This window comes from Microtus oregoni, unplaced genomic scaffold, assembly GCF_018167655.1.
Source record: "Microtus oregoni isolate MIOR12 unplaced genomic scaffold, Mior012 000020F_ref0000438, whole genome shotgun sequence".
Classification (NCBI taxonomy): domain Eukaryota; kingdom Metazoa; phylum Chordata; class Mammalia; order Rodentia; family Cricetidae; genus Microtus; species Microtus oregoni.
Genome location: NW_024543079.1, coordinates 3101339 through 3119437, shown reverse-complemented (window position 1 = coordinate 3119437; position 18099 = coordinate 3101339). Strand labels below are relative to the sequence as shown.

General features: G+C 45.3%; 1 protein-coding gene across 3 annotated transcripts in view; it reads right to left on the bottom strand.

Annotated features, from left to right (window-relative positions):
- Stau1 (staufen double-stranded RNA binding protein 1) overlaps nucleotides 1-17304 on the bottom strand; it is a 41809-nt gene extending 24505 nt beyond the window's left edge. The window contains exons 1-2 of one of the 3 annotated variants that reach the window (XM_041670940.1): nucleotides 17005-17112; nucleotides 120-416 (exon numbers count right to left, since the gene is read on the bottom strand). Coding sequence is in view for 1 of the 3 variants with exons in the window: in XM_041670939.1 (XP_041526873.1) it covers nucleotides 17005-17288 (284 nt within the window). In the remaining 2 variants the exon portion in view is untranslated. Of the gene's footprint in view, nucleotides 1-119; nucleotides 417-17004 lie in introns of all 3 variants that reach the window. The other 2 variants (XM_041670939.1, XM_041670942.1) reach the window with 2 other exon arrangements.
- Between the last annotated feature and the right edge of the window lie 795 nt (nucleotides 17305-18099).

The window sequence follows — 18099 nt, the reverse complement described above, 5'->3', positions numbered from 1 at the left end:
CTGCTGTTGTCTCCCATCATTTGACTTATAGGAGGCGTTTCTCACTATTGCTGGTTCTTTCTCTTTATTAGGAGGTTCATCTAATTATAGATTCTAAGTCAGAAAATCACTGCACCAACCTTCAGGCTCACAATCCCGGAGTGACTTGAATAGACCCTGTGCTGCCCTGGGACCACAGCAGGTGCGAGTGAAGAGGATGGGAGCCCAGGGGACTGCAGGATGGCAAGGCTGCAGGAAACAGGGGCTGGGGTGGGCTGAAGAGTTGCTCAGCAGTAGCTGTTCTTGTTGAGGACTCGGGTTCTATTCCCAGCACCCACATTGAGGCTCACATCCGCTCTAACTCCAGCTCCAGGAAGTCCAACATCCCTTCTGGCCTCCACAGCTACCATACTCACATAGCTGGAACAGACATCAATCTATAGGCAAAATACAATAAAATAATTTCGAAAATAAAAAGTCAGGCATAGTGGCTCACACCTTCAATCCTAGCACTCAGGAAGCACAGGCAGGTGGATCTCTGAGTTGGAGGCCAGCTGGTATACATAATGAGTTCTAGACTAACAAGCCTACAGAGACCCTATCCACAAAACAAAATAAAACAAAAAGTGGGGGGTTTGGAGAGTTGGCTCGGTGATTAAGAGGTCCGGCTTGTGGCCAGCACCCACATGGTGGCTCACAACCACATATAACTCCAGTTCTTCTGACTGCTGTGGGCACTGCACACACATCATGCACAAACATACATGCAAGTAAGACATATACATATAAAATAAAAATGTAAGAGTGGGGGCTGGAGAGATGGCTCAGAGGTTAAGAGCATTGTCTGCTCTTCCAAAGGTTCTGAGTTCAATTCCCAGCAACCACATGGTGGCTCACAACCATCTGTAATGGGGTCTTGTGCCCTCTTCTGGCCTGCAGACATATACACTGACATAATATTGTATAATAAATAAATAAATATTTTAAAAAAATGTAAGAGTGGGAACAATTCCATACACACTTATGTCCATTTTTCACAAAGCAGAGGAAGTTTGAAGGGAGCTGAAAGTGCTATGATTTTATGGAAACAGGCAGCCAGGCAGGCCTCCAGCACACACCAACTAACTAGCCATGCACTGGCAGAAAAACCACACAATGATTTTTACCACCATGCCCCTCCCACAGATAAACCAGAGCAAGTAAGTTACTTGAAGCAAACCTCCAAAGAAGCGCCATAGGGCCTAGCTCGAACGACCTCGCGCCCTCATCCCCAGTGCTGCTGCACCGCACCATATGTTTACTCTGGGAGTGAAAAAAGTTACCCACCCATCCAAGATGCAGACAAGCTGCAAGTGTGGACTCACGAGTGTGCCCTTGTTCTGGAGAAAGAGCTTCCTCTCTTTCCCTGGCTCACTCCTAGTCTCCCTAAAGTCTTTCTTGAAAGCTTTACTCACTGGCAGGAGCCAATCAGTTTACTCCTATTGTAAACACCAACCAGAGTCAAGAGCAGAAAATGAACTAAAACAAAGCCCGTCCCAACAGGATCATCCCAACCCGTGGCAGAACTTAGACTGAATGAATGCCTAAACTTAGAAAGGGTGGGGCCCAAAGGAATCCTTTTTTGCTCCTACTGTATAAAGCAGGCCCAGTGACAACATTTCCAGCTCCAGTCATAAATACGTGAGGATTTTAGAAGCTCAGAACAATCGGGCTTTCAATGAGACTGCCCCCAAAATGCTAGTCTCAAATACACCTCAAAGAGTTGAAATAAGCAGCTAAAAACTAGAGGGGAAAAAAGTATGGGTGGCTCAGTGAGCTGTGCTTGCCATGTGAACACAAGGACCTGAATCTGATCCCCAGAATTCACAAAAAGTCAAGACCAGTGGCAGAACACAGCTACTCATCCCAGTGCTGGGGAAGAACCCTGGGTTTGCTGCCCAGATAGTCTAGCCAATCAGCAAGCTCCAGAATCAAAACAAGAACATGTCCATAGAAGGATGGATGGAGGGATGGATGGACGGACGGAAGGACGGACGGACGGGCGGGCGGGCGGGCGGGCGGGCAGGCAGACAGACAGATAGGGTATATGGCAAAAGGAAGACACCAAGTGTCAAGCTCTGGCCTGGCCACCACTGCCTCTCATAACACATGGGACAGGGGGCAGTTAAAACATAATATACAGCTGGGCGGTGGTGGCGCACGCCTTTAATCCCAGCACTCGGGAGGCAGAGGCAGGTGGCTCTCTGTGAGTTCGAGACCAGCCTGGTCTACAAGAGCTAGTTCCAAGACAGGCTCCAAAACCACAGAGAAACCCTGTCTCGAAAAACCAATAAAAAAACATAATATACAGCTGGGTGGTGGTGGTCCACACCTTTAATCCCAGCATTCGGGGCAGAGGCAGGCAGATCTCTATGAGTTCAAAGCTAGCCTGGTCTACAAACTGAGTTTCATGACAGCCAGGACTGTGTCACAGAGAAACACTGTCTCAAAAAACAAAAACACAAAAGAAAAAAAACCATAATATACAACAACTCGATAAGCTTTAAATTCTCACACAGTCAGCACTAAAACTCACCAGGCAAGAGGCTGGGGATGGAGACTGGTGAAGCTGCACTTACTGTGCATACATAAAGAGGTCTCTAGATTCAGTCACAGACCCAGGCAACAACAACAACAATAATAATAATAAATTTGGGGCTGGAGAGATGGCTCAGTGGTTAAGAGCATTGCCTCGTCTTCCAAAGGTCCTGAGTTCAATTCCCAGCAACCACATGGTGGCTCACAACCATCTGTAATGAGATCTGGTGCCATCTTCTGGCCTGTAGGCATACATGCAGACAGAATATTGTATACATAATAAATAAATAAACAAACAAACAAAAAAAAATAATAAATTTGCCAGTCACTCTTTAATTACTTACTAATGAAACCCTGGGTATCATGTTTGAGCCTGAAGAGAGAATGAGAGGCAATGCTGTTAAGAGAACAACTCTGTTCCTCCAGAAACATCTAGCAATGGCTGGGTATTTCTGATTGTCACATCTGATCAATGTAAAAGTGACCTCATATATCTAGAGGGCAGAGGAACTAGAGCACCAGTACAACACCACAGCTGTAAATGGGAAAATGCGCCATGTACTCAGCCGCTCAGAGAACAAAGCTCTCCACTACGGGCATCTGTCGAGTTCAAAGCAGTCCTGAGGACCATGGCATTCCAACTGCTGTTAGCATCTTAGCATCTCCACCGCTGCAGCTATATATATATAACCCTTCACACAAACCACCTTCCTTTAAACCTGCCTTTCAGGGTTGTTTCCTATCCAGTACATGAGGGCCTTGTGAGAGATCAAACTGTCACTCATAGACAAAGGAGGCTAGAAGCTTGGAACACGAGTATCCTTAGGACTCACTGGACACCTGACTGTAAGGGTCCAGCTTCCTACATTGTCCCGCATCGTCTACTGAAGGGCCTCAGAGCCCAGCTGGAGAATATGCTAGTCTTCCTTTCAGGCCAACATTTACTTACACACAAGCACTGCAACACAGAAGAATGACACGGAGGAGCTTAGAACACTTCTTTCAAAAGATCTTCATCTGCTGAACACCAGAGTATCATAAAAACATGTATCTTTCATCTGAGCACTGGGGCCAGTCAGGGCTACATAGAGACCCTGTCTCAAAACAAACAAACAAAAACAAAAAAAGCCTCATACAATCTCACTGGGAAAAATGACAGGCATCCATAGTCTTAACACTCAGCTGTGACAGGGTAGAGCAGATTCCCCTCTGTATGCTGTGAATACCATTGGTTAATAAAGAAGCTGTTTTGGGCCTGTGATAGGGTAGAGCAGAGCTAGGCAGGGGAAATTAAACTGAATGCTGGGAGAAAGGAGGCAGAGTAGCCATGTAGCCCTGCTGGAGACAGACGCAGAAACTTTACCTGGTAAACCACAGTCTCATGGCAATACAAGATTAATAGAAATGGGTTAAATTAAGATGTGAGAGTTAGCCAATAAGAAGCTAGAGCTAATGGGCCAAGCAGTGATTTAAATAATAATTTTAAAAAAGAGTTAAACACAGCTTAACACCACAGCTCCTTTAAGAGAGGATTTTCTGATCCAGTGGTAGCAGAAAAAAAGCCATGCCTTTTTGAAACAATGGCTTTCTGGGCCATGCTGCCAGTGCGAACTCTGGCTCTTTCAAGAGGACAGCATGGGCCCACTGGTTACCAGAGTTGAGGTGGTGAGGATGGCTCCCACCGGGCAGTCTCAGAGGTAGTAAACATGCTTCTTCCATGTTAGACCAGGTGGAACCAACAGGCAGGGCCATGTTGGCGCTAGCCATGCCTACTTAGCATTTAATTAAAGAAGAAAAAAGTAGTTCTGGTAAGAAAAGGATTACAGATATGCAATAAAGACAGATTCAAATGAAAAAGACCTCTAAATGGGTCATAGTGTGTTTTAAAAAATGTATGTAGGCTTGGGAAAGAAGAAAAAGAGTATAGAGAGTTATAAAAAGAAGTAAATGGTTTTAAAATAACAAAACAAAGTCTTTAAAGAGACAGAGTACAGACATAGATTAAAGGAATAAAGATAATAAAATAAATATTAAAGTAATAGGGTAAAAACAAGCCACTTAAAGATGGAAAATTCACAGAGTCTGGATTATGTATATTATTGTGTTTTCTTTGAATTTTTTGACTGTTAAAGAGCTATGTAATGAGAGACATTTCGCTGTATGGATAAGTTAAACTAACATAAAGGCATCCTGACTTCAGAATTTGAGTCTCAGGATATGTTGCTTTGGAAAAGAGGTTCTTCTTTTGTTTCCACAGAAGATGAAAATATAGAATCCTTCCAGACTAATGTGCTTTGATGGACCAAGACCACCCAAAAGGTGTCTACGACACCACAAAGAATACTTTGCCCAACAAAAAGAAGGAAACAGCTTGGAGAGAACTATGCCCAAATTCCCTAAATGATTGTTTATAGATGTTTGTTTACATTTAAAGGGGGATATGATATAGAGATCAATACTTTGCATTGCCCAGCACTTGGGAGGCAGACGCAGGCGGATGTCTGTGAGTTCAAGACCAGCCTGGTCTACAAAGGGAGTTCCAGGACAGGCTCCAAAGCTACAGAGAAACCCTGTCTCGAAAAACAAAAACAAAAACAACAACAAAAAAAAAAATACTTTGCATTGGTATAGATCTAGGTTTATTGACACTAATTTCAGGTCAATTTTGTTATATGTGTATTTCTGCTCTTGATTAAGGTAGCTTGTGCAATTCATTTAAAAATGTAAAGTATAATTAAGAAATGTAGGTTAATAGTCATCTTTAACAGTCAAGCTTATAGTCATGTCAGTTAGATTTTCTAAGTGTACAGAGATATATTTCAGATGGCATTCTTCAAACCTTTCAAAGACTACAGAAGATGGCATTTAAAATGCTTAAGAATTTAGGACTTTTCATGACAATGAGACACATCTGCTCCTGGCAGCACCAATACATCAAAAAGGATCATGGGCATCGAAGAGGCTCCTTATGGAGTTTGCTAGCCATTTGGGCAGGAAACTGCTCTTGCCTGGACTGCTTGATGTTATGCTGTATGAACTGGACATGCAGACCCACAGAGAAATGACTATGGGAGAAAGAAGGCAGAGTCAGAGAGATGCCATGTAGCCCTGCTAGAGACAGGCAGATGTGAACTTTACACAGTAGCCACAACCTTCTAGCAATATGCAGATTAATGGAGATGGGTTAATTTAAGAGTTAGCCAGAAATACGCTTAAGCTATTGGCCAAACAGTACTGCAAATAATATGGTTTCTGTGTGGTTATTTTGGGGCTAAGCAGTTGGGAACAAACAAGCAGCCTCCTACAACATAGCTGAGACAAGAGACTCATTTGATGACAACCTGAACTACACAGTGAGGTCTTAGCTAAAATAAATAGACTTATACACACACAAATACATACATACATACATATATACATATCTATATATATACAAACACACATGCAAAGAAATAATAATAAAAACAAGAGTAGAGCCTCACCTTAATTGACAGATACCACTTTACAGTGTAAAGCACCTTTTCTGGTATGGAGAAAGTACATGAGCATGTAAACCTCACAAAACCTTGTTTCTTTGTTTTTTAATTGCACGTAATGTGCTACAAAGTGGCAAGGTGCGAATATGTTTCTCACTCAGCAGTAAACGCAGGACCACCTGATGACACTGAGCACACTGGAATGATTTAATACACAAGGAACATGTCAGAAGAGGCCAGAGTTATATGCAATGGCCATTAGTCATACTAACTTTCAAATACAATTTCCAAGTCTTTTGTTTTGTTTTGTTTTTTTGAGACTGGGTTTCTCGCCTTGGGCTCTTCTATAACTTGCTCTGTAGACCAGGCTGGCCTGGAACTCATAGAGATCCGCCTACCTCTGCCTTCCATGTGCTGGGACTCCGCCCAGACCAAGTCTCATTAGTAGTATACACCAAGTTAAGCACTTTTGTTGTAGTTTGGTGTTGTTGTTTTAAACAAGGACTTACTACACAGTCCAGGCTGGTCTGGTGGCAATCCTCTGCCTTTACTTCTTGAGTGTTGGGAATCACAGGCATGAGGCACCAAGATTAGATAAACCCTTAAGAAGAAATTAGCAGTGGTGTGTGTGTGTGTGTGTGTGTGTGTGTGTGTGTGTGTGTCCACAAAGGTCAAAGAGGTCATAGGATCCCTGGAGCTAGAATTGAGGTAGTAAGCCCTCAACCTCGGGTCCTCTGGAAGCACAGGAAGAGCTCTCAACCACTAAGTCCCACTCCAGTCTAAGACCCTTATCTAAGACATTTTTACCCTAACTGCACTTCAGTTGTTTTCTGAAATTAAAACTCACCTCTCACTGTTGCTTTCCCCTCCCCTCCCAGGAAACAATCCACAAACTCCAATATCATCCAAACAGCTGTAGCAAGGAAAGCCATGAGCACAGATATATGTCAGTCATTATTAGCTTCCTACACGATAATTCCCAAAATGACTGCTTTAAGATCAATGTCAAGTCAGTGTTTAATCACAGTCCTGGATACATAAATAACTGCACAAAAAAGAAATATAACCATATAACTACAAAACATTCCACTATGTACTTGGGACTCAAGAGAAACAAAGACAGGAAACAAAGTCCCACTCCCACTCACTTGCTAGACAACAAAACTATCTACAATTGATGCCTGCAAACACCTGACTGCTCAGATCTCTGCACACAGTTCAAGCCTTGAATGTGATCCTGTATCACATCTGCCAAAGTCAAGTAGGCAAGGAGGACTCTTCTGCATACAAGTGTAACTCTTGGGTGGCCTGCTACAAAAAACCTTCCTAGGGTCTAGAGCAGTGGTTCTCAACCTCTAGAAGGGTTCCCCTCATATTGTGGTGACCCCCAACCATAAAATTATTTTCATCGCTACTTTGTAACTATAATTTTGCTGTTACGAATTGTAGTGTAAATATGTTTTCCAGGGCTGGAGAGATGGCTCAGTGGTTAAGAGCATTGCCTGCTCTTCCAAAGGTCCTGAGTTCAATTCCCGGCAACCACATGGTGGCTCACAACCATCTGTAAAGAGGTCTGGTGCCCTCTTCTGGCCTGCAGACATACACACAGACAGAATATTGTATACTTAATAAATAAATAAATAAATATTTAAAAAAAAAAATATGTTTTCCAAAGGTCTTAGGTGACCCCGATGAAAGGGTTGTTGGACCTCCCTCAAAGGGGTCACACCACACAGGTTGAGAGTCACTGGGCTAGAGAGATGGCTCACAACAAGATGGCACTTGTTGCTCTCACAGAGGAACCAGGTTAGATGTTTAGCACGCACATGGTATGTCACATTTTTCAGGAGATCTAATGCTGTCTCCTGGTCCCCACAAGAACCAGGCAAGCATGTGGTACACACATGTATACATCACTCATACAAATAAAATAAATACATCTACGTAAAAATACATATCATAAATGAGAAGTCATCGTAAATTGTTCCTCCCAGAAAAACCATTTACCTCAAACAAAAGTTTAAAAAAATAATTTAATTCCAAAGCTAGGTATCACCAGTGGCGCACACCTTTAATCCCAGCACTCAGGAGGCAGAAGCAAGAGATCTCTGTGAGTTCTAGTACTACTGGGATTACATAGAGACCCTATTTAAAAAAAAAAAAAAGCCGGGCGGTGGTGGCGCACGCCTTTAATCCCAGCACTCAGGAGGCAGAGGCAGGCGGATCTCTGTGAGTTCGAGACCAGCCTGGTCTACAGAGCTAGTTCCAGGACAGGCTCCAAAGCCGCAGAGAAACCCTGTCTCGAAAAACCAAAAAAAAAAAAAAAAAAAAAGTCTAATTCCAACAGCCTCCCCATCCATAAACCTCATTTTCTTTTCTCTCCCTAAAACTTTACCAGGCTCTTACTTTCCCCTTCCCTACAGCAGTTTAAAAATAAACCCAATAGGGCTGGAGAGATGGCTCAGAGGTTAAGAGCATTGCCTGCTCTTCCAAAGGTCCTGAGTTCAAATCCCAGCAACCACATGGTGGCTCACAACCATCTGTAACAGCATACACACAAACAGAATATTGTATACATAATAAATAAATATTTAAAAAAAAATAAACCCAACAGGCTGGGAAGGTGCTGTACAAGCTGTCAAGGGAGGGAAAAAAACCAACAGTTCCATCCCGCGGTGAAGTCCAAGAACTACAGCAGTGACCAGCATCGCAAGCTATCACTAAAGTCTAAGAACTACAGCAATAGCGGGGCAGTGGTGGCGCACACATTTAATCCCAGCCCTCAGGAGGCAGAGGCAGGCAGATCTCCGTGAGTTCAAGGCCAGCCTGGAGCTAGTTCCAGGACAGGCACCAAAAACTACATAGAAACCCTGTCTCGAAAATTAAAAAAAAAAAAAACAATATATGTGTGTGTGTGTGTGTGTGAAAAATAATAAATCACTCATAATAAACATTACCTGGTTACTGAAAGAGACACATGGAACAGAAAAGCTGCCGTGGCTGTGAACTGCTGACCCAGGGTAAGGGCTCAGGATAGGCAACAACCCTAAAAGGGAGAAGCCTTGAAGAACACCAGTTGGGTGGTGGTGGTGGTACACACCTTTAATCCCAGTACTTGGGATGCAGAGGCAGGTGGATATATATGAGTTCCAGGACAGCCAGCGCTGTTACACAGAAAAGAACACCAGCTATCTCCTGAGCTGTCATCTGCCACTGGACTTTACTAAAAGTGATACATTGACTATAGACTTATTTCTTGATAAAAAATAACTTTCACAGCCTGGTCTACAGAGCTAGTTCCAGGACAGGCTCCAAAAAGCCACAGAGAAACCCTGTCTCGAAAACAAACAAACAAACAAAAAAAAACAAAAAAACACTTTCAGCTGGGCATGGTGGTACATACCTTTAATTTTTGGGAGGCAGACAGGCAGATCTCTGTAAATTCAAGGGGAGCCAGGGAGGCTTGTAGTTCAGGAGATGAGTGATTCAAAAGGAAGTGGGAGAGAAATGGTCCAAAAAGCAGCTTACCCGTGAACACTAAACTACTACATCAGCCAGGCTCTTAGAGCAGGTGGGAAAGACAGCAATAGATACTGACCCTGGAAAATTCATTGTGCCCCGCCCCCCACCCCAAGAAAAAAGTTAACTGGAATTCATTCCTCAGTATCATCACAAAAAAAAAAAAAAAAAAGTAGCAACCTTCAAAAGTTAATTAGAGGGCTGGAGAGATGGCTCAGTGATTAAGAGCACTGCCTGCTCTTCCAAATCCAAAGGTCCTGAGTTCAATTCCCGGCAACCACATGATGGCTCACAATCACCTGTAATGAGATCTGGTGCCATCTTCTGGCCTGCAGACATACAGACAGAATATTGTATACATAATAAAAAAATAAATATTTTTTTTAAAAAAAGTTAATTAGAATCTTAGTGCTTTTTCCAATAAAGCAGAATATTATAATTCAAAAGAAAGTTGTTGTTTTTTTTGAGGCAGGGTTTCTCTGTAGCTTTGGAGACTGCCCTGGAACTAGTTCTTGTGGACCAGGCTGGTCTCGAACTTACAGAGATAGAGAGATCCACCTGCCTCTGCCTCATGAGTGCTGGAATTAAAGGCGAGCACCACATGCCCTTTTTTTTTTTTTTTTTTGAGACAAGGTCTCACTGTGTAGCCCTGGCTGTCTTAGAACTTATGGCAGTCATATCCAGTCAGTCATCTGTTATGACTGATCAGTGACTTACTGCCTTTGGCCTTGTGCTGCCACAGAGGTGGTATGTGATGGGTGCCATTTCAGAGGCTACTGTGAAATCAGAAGGGATGAGTGTGCCTCACACAATAGAAGGGTGTTCTCTTCTCAAATGAAGTACATGTACAATACTGCTAGGGTACCAACTCCTTCCCTCAGGAACATGTCTTGTGATCGCAGGTCTTGCCTTATTTTCCCATGTCCATTTTTTTTGTGGGGGGGGGGTGGGGATTCAAGACAGGGTTTCTCTGTGTAACAGCCCTGGCTGTCCTAGATCTCACTCTGTAGACCAGGCTGGCCTGGAACTCACAGAGATCCCCCTGCCTCTCCCTCCGAGTGCTGGGATTAGAGGTGTGTGCCCCTGCACAGATCCACATCTTTTTTGGAGGAGTGAGAGAGACAGGTTTCATGGAAACTGGAACAATCTCACTCAAGGTGTGCAGTCACAATTGGCCTTGGATTCCTGATGTTCCTACCCCACCTTCCAGACGCCAGGATTACAGGCTTAGGTTACTAGACTTGCCTGAAATCCATGCTTCCCATAAGCAGAATTTTTATGAAGTTTTATGTTTTACAGAATTCCCTGATAGAAATGGGAATACTGCTTCCTGATGCTGTAATGTACAGAACGCTGGGCAGCCCTCTCTGTCAGAGGCTACCATACCCAGCGAAGGCAGATTAGATTGGAAGCCTACAGTTCTGTTGCCCAATTTACCAACTCCACCCCCTGAGGCGCCATGACCCTTTACCTGGATGACAGGCAAGTAGTCAGGGAGATAAGGTCCTTTTAGTTCACTGCAGAGTAAACGTCAGTGTGGCAGTGTTTAGACAGCGCCTGTGTGCTGAGGATGAAGCACTGAACAAACAGAACACAAGAATGTTGTTTCTGAGTGCACACTCCTTTGTTTGGTTGGTTTGTTTTGTCTGAGGCAGGGTTTCTCTGTGTAGCCTTGGCTGTCCTGGAACTCACTTAATAGACCAAGCTGGCCTCGAACTCAGAGATCTGCCTGCCTCTGCCTCCCAAGTGCTGAAATAAAAATGTGAGCCACCATGCCTGGTAGTGAGATGCAAATGCCTCCCATCTGTGCTTCTGGAGTGTACTTTTATTAAAGAAATGAACACAAGACTCCTGGGGTTTGTCACCTCCACTTATAAGGTGACATCAGTCTTAAATCAGTCTGCCCAAAATAAATAAGTAAATAAATCAACCTGTCACTAGTGTGAGAATGAAAATATTAATATTAGGTACTGGCAGGAATTTCCTTCAACTCCCTTGAAAACAGTTCACAGTGGTTTTTAGTTCAGAGCACTGAGCTGTCAGCAGGAGCTATTTAAGCCCTCACCTGGACCCTTTAACAAGCCCCCATGGAGCTACTTCTAACCCTACCATTTCCTGAGGGTGAGAACAAAAGATTTGGTCAACATTTTCCTGGTGCAAAAGTTCAACAAACAATTAGCCTTAAAAACAGAGATTTTTCAGTCAAAACCTAATTGGAAGTAAAAATCAACGAAGCTCTTGACTTTTAAAAAAGATGAAGGCTGGGCATAGTTGCGTACACCTTTAAATCCTAGCACCCAGGAGGCAGAGGCAGGTGGATCTCTGTGAGTTGAATGCCAGCCTGATTTACATGGCAAGTTCCAGGACAGCCAGGGCTACAAAGGAAGACCCTATCTCGAAAAGAGAAAACTAAAAAATAAATAAAATAAAATCAACCTTAACAGCTGAGATGGAGCTAAGCGGTGGGGCATTTGGCTAGGCCCACCCTCAGCACAGTAAAACCCACAAACCCCAGTGAGCATCATCTGAAGCGTGTCCTGTGCTGTGCACCAACTGCCACGAGACAGACAAGCATGTTAGTGCAAGTGGGGTCGGTGATAATGGTACAGTAGGAAGGACCTAAAGCACGAAGACTAAAATTTTAGAAACTTCGGTATGTGTTGGAAACTTTCTAATAAAATGTTGGGAGAAAGTAACCATAGCAACTCACAGGTCTTCTCATGTTCAGTACTTTAGTATGCAATGTCTGTACTTTAGAGCAGCATAACACAACAGCTTTGATTCTAGTAAGGAGTTTTTGCTTTTGTGTTTAAAAACCCACGGAAAATTCCACACAGGTTATCCACTTACAGGTCTACTGTGAAACAAGTCAAGAAAATACTGTCAATAGTTTTTTTAAAATAATTTATTTAACTTTATTTTTTATTTATTTATTTATTTATTTATTTTTACTTTCCGAGACAGGGTTTCTCCATGGCTTTTGGTTCCTGTCCTGGAACTAGCTCTCGTAGACCAGGCTGGCCTCGAACTCACAGAGATCCTCCTGCCTCTGCCTCCCGAGTGCTGGGATTAAAGGCGTCTGCTACCACCGCCCGGCTATTTAACTTTATTTTAAGTGCATTGGTGTGAAGACATCAGATCCCAGAAAACTGGAATTACAGACAGTTGTGAACTGCCATGTGAGTGCTGGAAATTGAACCTGGGTCCTCTGGTGCTCTTAACCGCTGAGCCATCTCTCTAGGCTCCCACTGACAGTTCTGAAGTCTCTAAAACTCCAGGCTAAGAGAAGGCCTTGCAAGCAACTCCAAAAGCTGTCAACTGAGGGAGCAACAGTATCATTTAAGATGGCCCCCGCACAGCATGGAGGTCATAACACCCCTGGGAGGGACCTGTGAGGAGAGCAGTCAGACTGCAGCGCACACAAAAATACCAAAGAAGAAAACTAGTAAAAGATCTATGGTTTTCAAAAACCTGCAGCCTGGAAAACCAAGCAGGTCAATTCTGAAGGCACCTGTTCCCCCGAGGCTGGGTAAAGAGCCCCCAGGAAAGGTGCCCACACTGGTTCCTGCTGTTTGAGCTGCCATGAGTAGAACCGAAATGATGCTCTGATTTAAACAACGAGCCAGGGGATCCATGGGTCAAGTTCATGGCTAAACTTAAAATAATTTATATATAAATGTTTTATGGGTGAAACATAAGAACATGTATTTTGACTACAGTAAAAATTATAAGTACTCCAAAGTTTTACTTTAAGTCTAATGGGAAAGACCAAGTGGGTTTGGGATTTTGCTGTGGGAACTCCTTCAACCAAAAACCTTTACGATACTGGCCTACTTTGGGCATGGTCTTAAGTACTACATATGCAGACAAAAAGGAGGGCTTGACGGCTGAAGTCGAATCCAGCCCCCCCCACCCCCCCACCCCCGCACACACACAGAGGACTGTAGATCACTACTCTTTCTGTGAGTTTATCCCCTAATAAATTCTGTGAGTTTTACCCCTAATAAATAAACTTTTATTATACTCCATTCTGGGCTATTGAAAACATTTTCATACTGCAACAGGTTCTGTTTTGGTTTTTTGAGAGAGGGTTTCTCTGTGTAGACTTGGCTGTCCTGGAACTCACTCTGTAAACCAGGCTGGCCTCAAACTCACAAAGATATAACAGCCTCTGTCTCCCAAATGCTGGGATTAAAGGTGTGCGCCACCACCACCTGGTAGACCAAGTGTTTTTAAATATCTTCTTCCTTCTTAGACATGGAATTCAGGGATTAAGAAGAGGCTCCTAGGGGCTGGAGAGATGGTTTAGCAGTTAAGAGCACCGGCTGCTCTTTCAGAGCACCTGGGTTCAATTCCCAGCACCCACATGACAGCTCACAACCATCTGTGACTTCATTCTAGGGAATCTGACTTCCTCTCATGGATATATTTGCAGGCAAAACATCAATGTACATAAAATAATAATAAATAAATTATTTAAAAACAGGCTCTTAGATTGATGTGAAGAGGCAGCCCCTCTTCACCACTCAGGCTGTGACAATTGGAGCGGCAGAGCACTGGCACTGACCAAACTCTAATGCACACGTGCAGCCCAGAAATAACAGTCACAGAGAAATTGAGTAACATCAGCAAACATTTACAACATTCTGGTCAACCTCAACGTTGGAAAAGATCTACTTTTAGACAAGGGAAATACCAATCCCTAACCTGGTGTTGCACACTGCTCACAGAGCTAAGGATCTTAACACTCAGCCAATGCGTTGCTTGTAAACACTGCAGGGGCCCTTCAGACAGCAATTCAACAACACATGGTTTGGAGTTTTGCAATACTAGAGATTAATCCTGGAGCCTTGTGCGTGCTAAGCAAGTGTCCCACACTGAGCTACAGCCCCCAAACCCTTTTCTTTTTACTTCTGAGACAGGGTCTCTCTGCCTGCCTTGGTCTCCCAAGTGCTAGGATCAAAGGCATTCACCACTGCTCAACATTTCAATTGTCAGCCGGGCGATGGTGGCGCACGCCTTTAATCCCAGCACTCGGGAGGCAGAGGCAGGCGGATCTCTGTGAGTTCGAGACCAGCCTGGTCTACAGAGCTAGTTCCAGGACGAGCTCCAAAGCCACAGAGAAACCCTGTCTCGAAAAACCAAAAAAAAAAAAAAAAAAAGCTAAACAAAATAACTCAGGTTCTCCACCACAGCATATCACTTTTCCTGGAACTGCCTTAATTGTTGACATGGTAAAGGATATGCTCAGAGCTGCGTGCAGAATCGTTTGCTTAGGGGTTGTTAAAAAGTCATTACACTCGCCAGGGCCCAGGGTGGCGCACACCTTTAATCCCAGCACTCGGGAGGCAGAGGCAGGCAGATCTCTGAGTTTGAGGCCTGCCTGGTCTACAGAACGAGTGCCAGGACAGGCTATAAAGCTACACAGAGAAACCCTGTCTTGAAAAAAACAAAAAAACAAAAAAACAAGCAACCAAAAAAAAACCTATTGTACTCAACAATGTATGCTAGAAACTATTTCCCAACTGTTACAAATTTTAGGAAGAGTCAAAATGAAAACACAGAGGCTGCCTCGCATTGCTGAGACGGCTGTGATAGAACCATCTCCAATTACTAAGGAAACTGACTGCCCCAAACAATCTGGTGGTGGAGGGGCTGAAGAGATGGGCAGGTCAGGAGAAGCATCATGCACGGAGATACCGTCTCTGAAAATAAGGTAGAGAGCCACCACGGAAGAGCAGCAAGACACCAGAGGTTGACCTCTGGTCTCCACAGGCACACAGGGTCATGCACATGTGTACACTCTATCACAAACACAAAGGTAAAACACACACACTAACATACACAAAACAATCCTAAGGCATAGAAAAGTCGTTGAGCACAGCAAACACACCATATTACTTCCATAAATTTGCATGTGCCTGTCTTTAAGGAAGGGTACGCCAATGTCACTAAGCAGATTTAAAACAAACAAAAAGCAGACACTTTGAGACAGCTCAGCATATAAAGTGCTTGCACAGCTAGGAGCCCCGACAACCTACTGAACCCCAAAAGTTGTCTTCCGAAGTCCACACAGCTGCTGCTGCTATTACACTCAAAAATAAAAACAAAAGAATTTCATCTTACTAAAAGAGAAAAAGGCTGAGTCAGAAAAGATGGTCCTCTAAAACTCACCATAACGGCCAAGACTGGTCCCTCCACACTCACCAACTACAGTTTTTAGTTTTCCCTTCAATAAGTAACGAAGTCGAAGTCGTTCATAATTTACATTTGGTAGGCAGAGATGCCTAAAAGACCAAGATCCTTGTTTCTATCTCTGCTAACACCTTCTCAAGAATTACAGTTGCCAGCAGATGAAAACAGACGGACCTGAAAATGGGCCCCCACATCACGCCGGGTAAAACGGAACAAAATAAAGCTTCCACAAGAGCCAGCAGTGTTGGCACAGGGAGGGAGGTGCGGCCAGGGCTTCCGGGAAACTGCTAAATGCGACCCCGGAGTGAAAGAGAAGTTCAGTCAAAGAACGTGAAGAGCTGTGGATGCGACCAGGAAGGCAGGGCTTTCACATCTTTGCATACTCCATCTCCAGAGCCTAACACACACAGGAGGGCTCCAGAAAGGTCTGCTGAACCCTACAGGCGCTTGTGCCAGCAACTTCCACAGAAAAAGAAATCACAAGGTTCTGGCTGGTGACCGGGAAACATGGGACAGATTATTGAGCTTGGGGGAACAGACGAAGTCCCCACAGTTGGTTCTCCAGAAAGGACAGCTAGCTATGTCTACATCCATACTTTGCCTGCTACCGTGTCCCCATTAAGCGCGCGCCCCTTTCTGATGCTAGGCAAGCACAATGCCCAGGCGCTGGCAGTGGGCACGCGGGTTCTTCTACCTCGGAGGAAACCCGAATGGGAAGGTAGGTCAACTTCTGTCCAGTCTGCACCCTAAATTATACCTTCATATCACGCTAATAAATTATGCAAACCGTTTATTGGGACACGGTGTGGGTCTGGCACGCTGATAAGCTCTTTACACGCCCCATTTCACTGCACCTTCACAGCCTGAAGAGGCAGTGACAGGACTGGGACGGGATTAGTCTTCTACCTCCCCCAGTTTCCCCTCACAACTGAAACACAAAAGAGTATGAAGTGACTTGCGAAGGGGGCAGAGCCGGGAATTGGCACCATGTCCGACGGCTCGGCAGTGGCCGCAGCACTGTGCACGGCGCCGAGACCTGGGGGCTCCGGATCGACCCAGCCCTGCCCGCACCCCCGCCTAACTCGGGCACCGGGCCCACGAGCGCCGCGGAGGGCCCGCCTCCTCCGGGAAGGCCCCGCGGGCGGAGACGGGCCTGGGCCGCAGCTCGCGCGCCCGCGAGGCCTCGCCCACCCGCCGCCCACCTCCCGCTGCCGCCGTGCCTACGGGGCCCTACCGAGGCCCGGCCCGGCCGCCTCACCTGGCTGCTTCCCCGGAGCTCGTACCCGGGCCGGCGGTCCTGGGAGGCGGCGATGAAGAGAAGGAGCAAAGGAGGAGGGCGAGGAAGAAGGGACCGGGAAGGAAAGAGGCGGTGTAGCCGCGGAGGAGGCGGGAGCCGCCAGGCCGGGTATCAGAAGAAGGGGGAGACGACACAGACGCGACGACCGCCAGCGCAAACGCTGAAGAGCGGCTCCGGCGCCCGCAGCCCGGCAGGAAGTGACGGGGGAGGGGCCGCGCCCGCCCCCAGCCCCCGCCCGCCTCCATACCGGCCCCACCCCCACCGCGGCCGGGACCACAAGTCCCGGCGGGCGCCGCAGCCTGCCTGCGCCCTCTAGACATGCTGGTGCGTCAGGGGCCGGCACGGTTCCGTCTTGTCGGGGCATGCTGGGAGTTGTAGTTTTGCAGGACCTCAAGCTGGGCCGGGAAAGCAGGCCTATCTTCCTTTCTCTCTCGGCTTTGTGTTTCCCCCTATGCAGACACTCCTTCTTTATGTCAACATTTGTGAACCTGCTGCCGTGTGCAAGGTCAGAAGCCAAGAAAACGGCGAGGGTGCACAGGTCCGTGCTCTCGTGGAGTTTACATTCTAATGCAGAACAGGTGTTTACTGGTTGCTGGCACTGGACCCTAAACAGAGTGTGATTCTGTGGACAAGAGGCTGGTGCGGTTTTATTTGATGTGGTCCTGGGGATTGGACCAAACTTCTACCACTGAGTTCTATCACCTGCTCACCATGTAGGTTTTTGTTTTGTTTTTTTTTTAAAGATTTATTTATTTATTATGTATAGTGTTCTGCCTACATGTATACCTGCGCCAGAAGAGGGCACCAAATCTCGTTATAGATGGCTTGTGAGCCACCATGTGGTTGCCAGGAATTGTACTCAGGTCCTCTGGAAGAGCTGTCAGTGTTCTTAAACTCTGAGCCATCACTCCAGCCCCTTGTTTTAATTTTTTAAAGTGTGTATGTGAGTGTGTGTTTAGCTTACTTCAAGTGTGTGTTATATAAGAGAAACAAGATTGAAAAATCACTTCTGAGTCCAGATAAGCGGTTCCCAAATTTGCTGGAAACTTATTACAC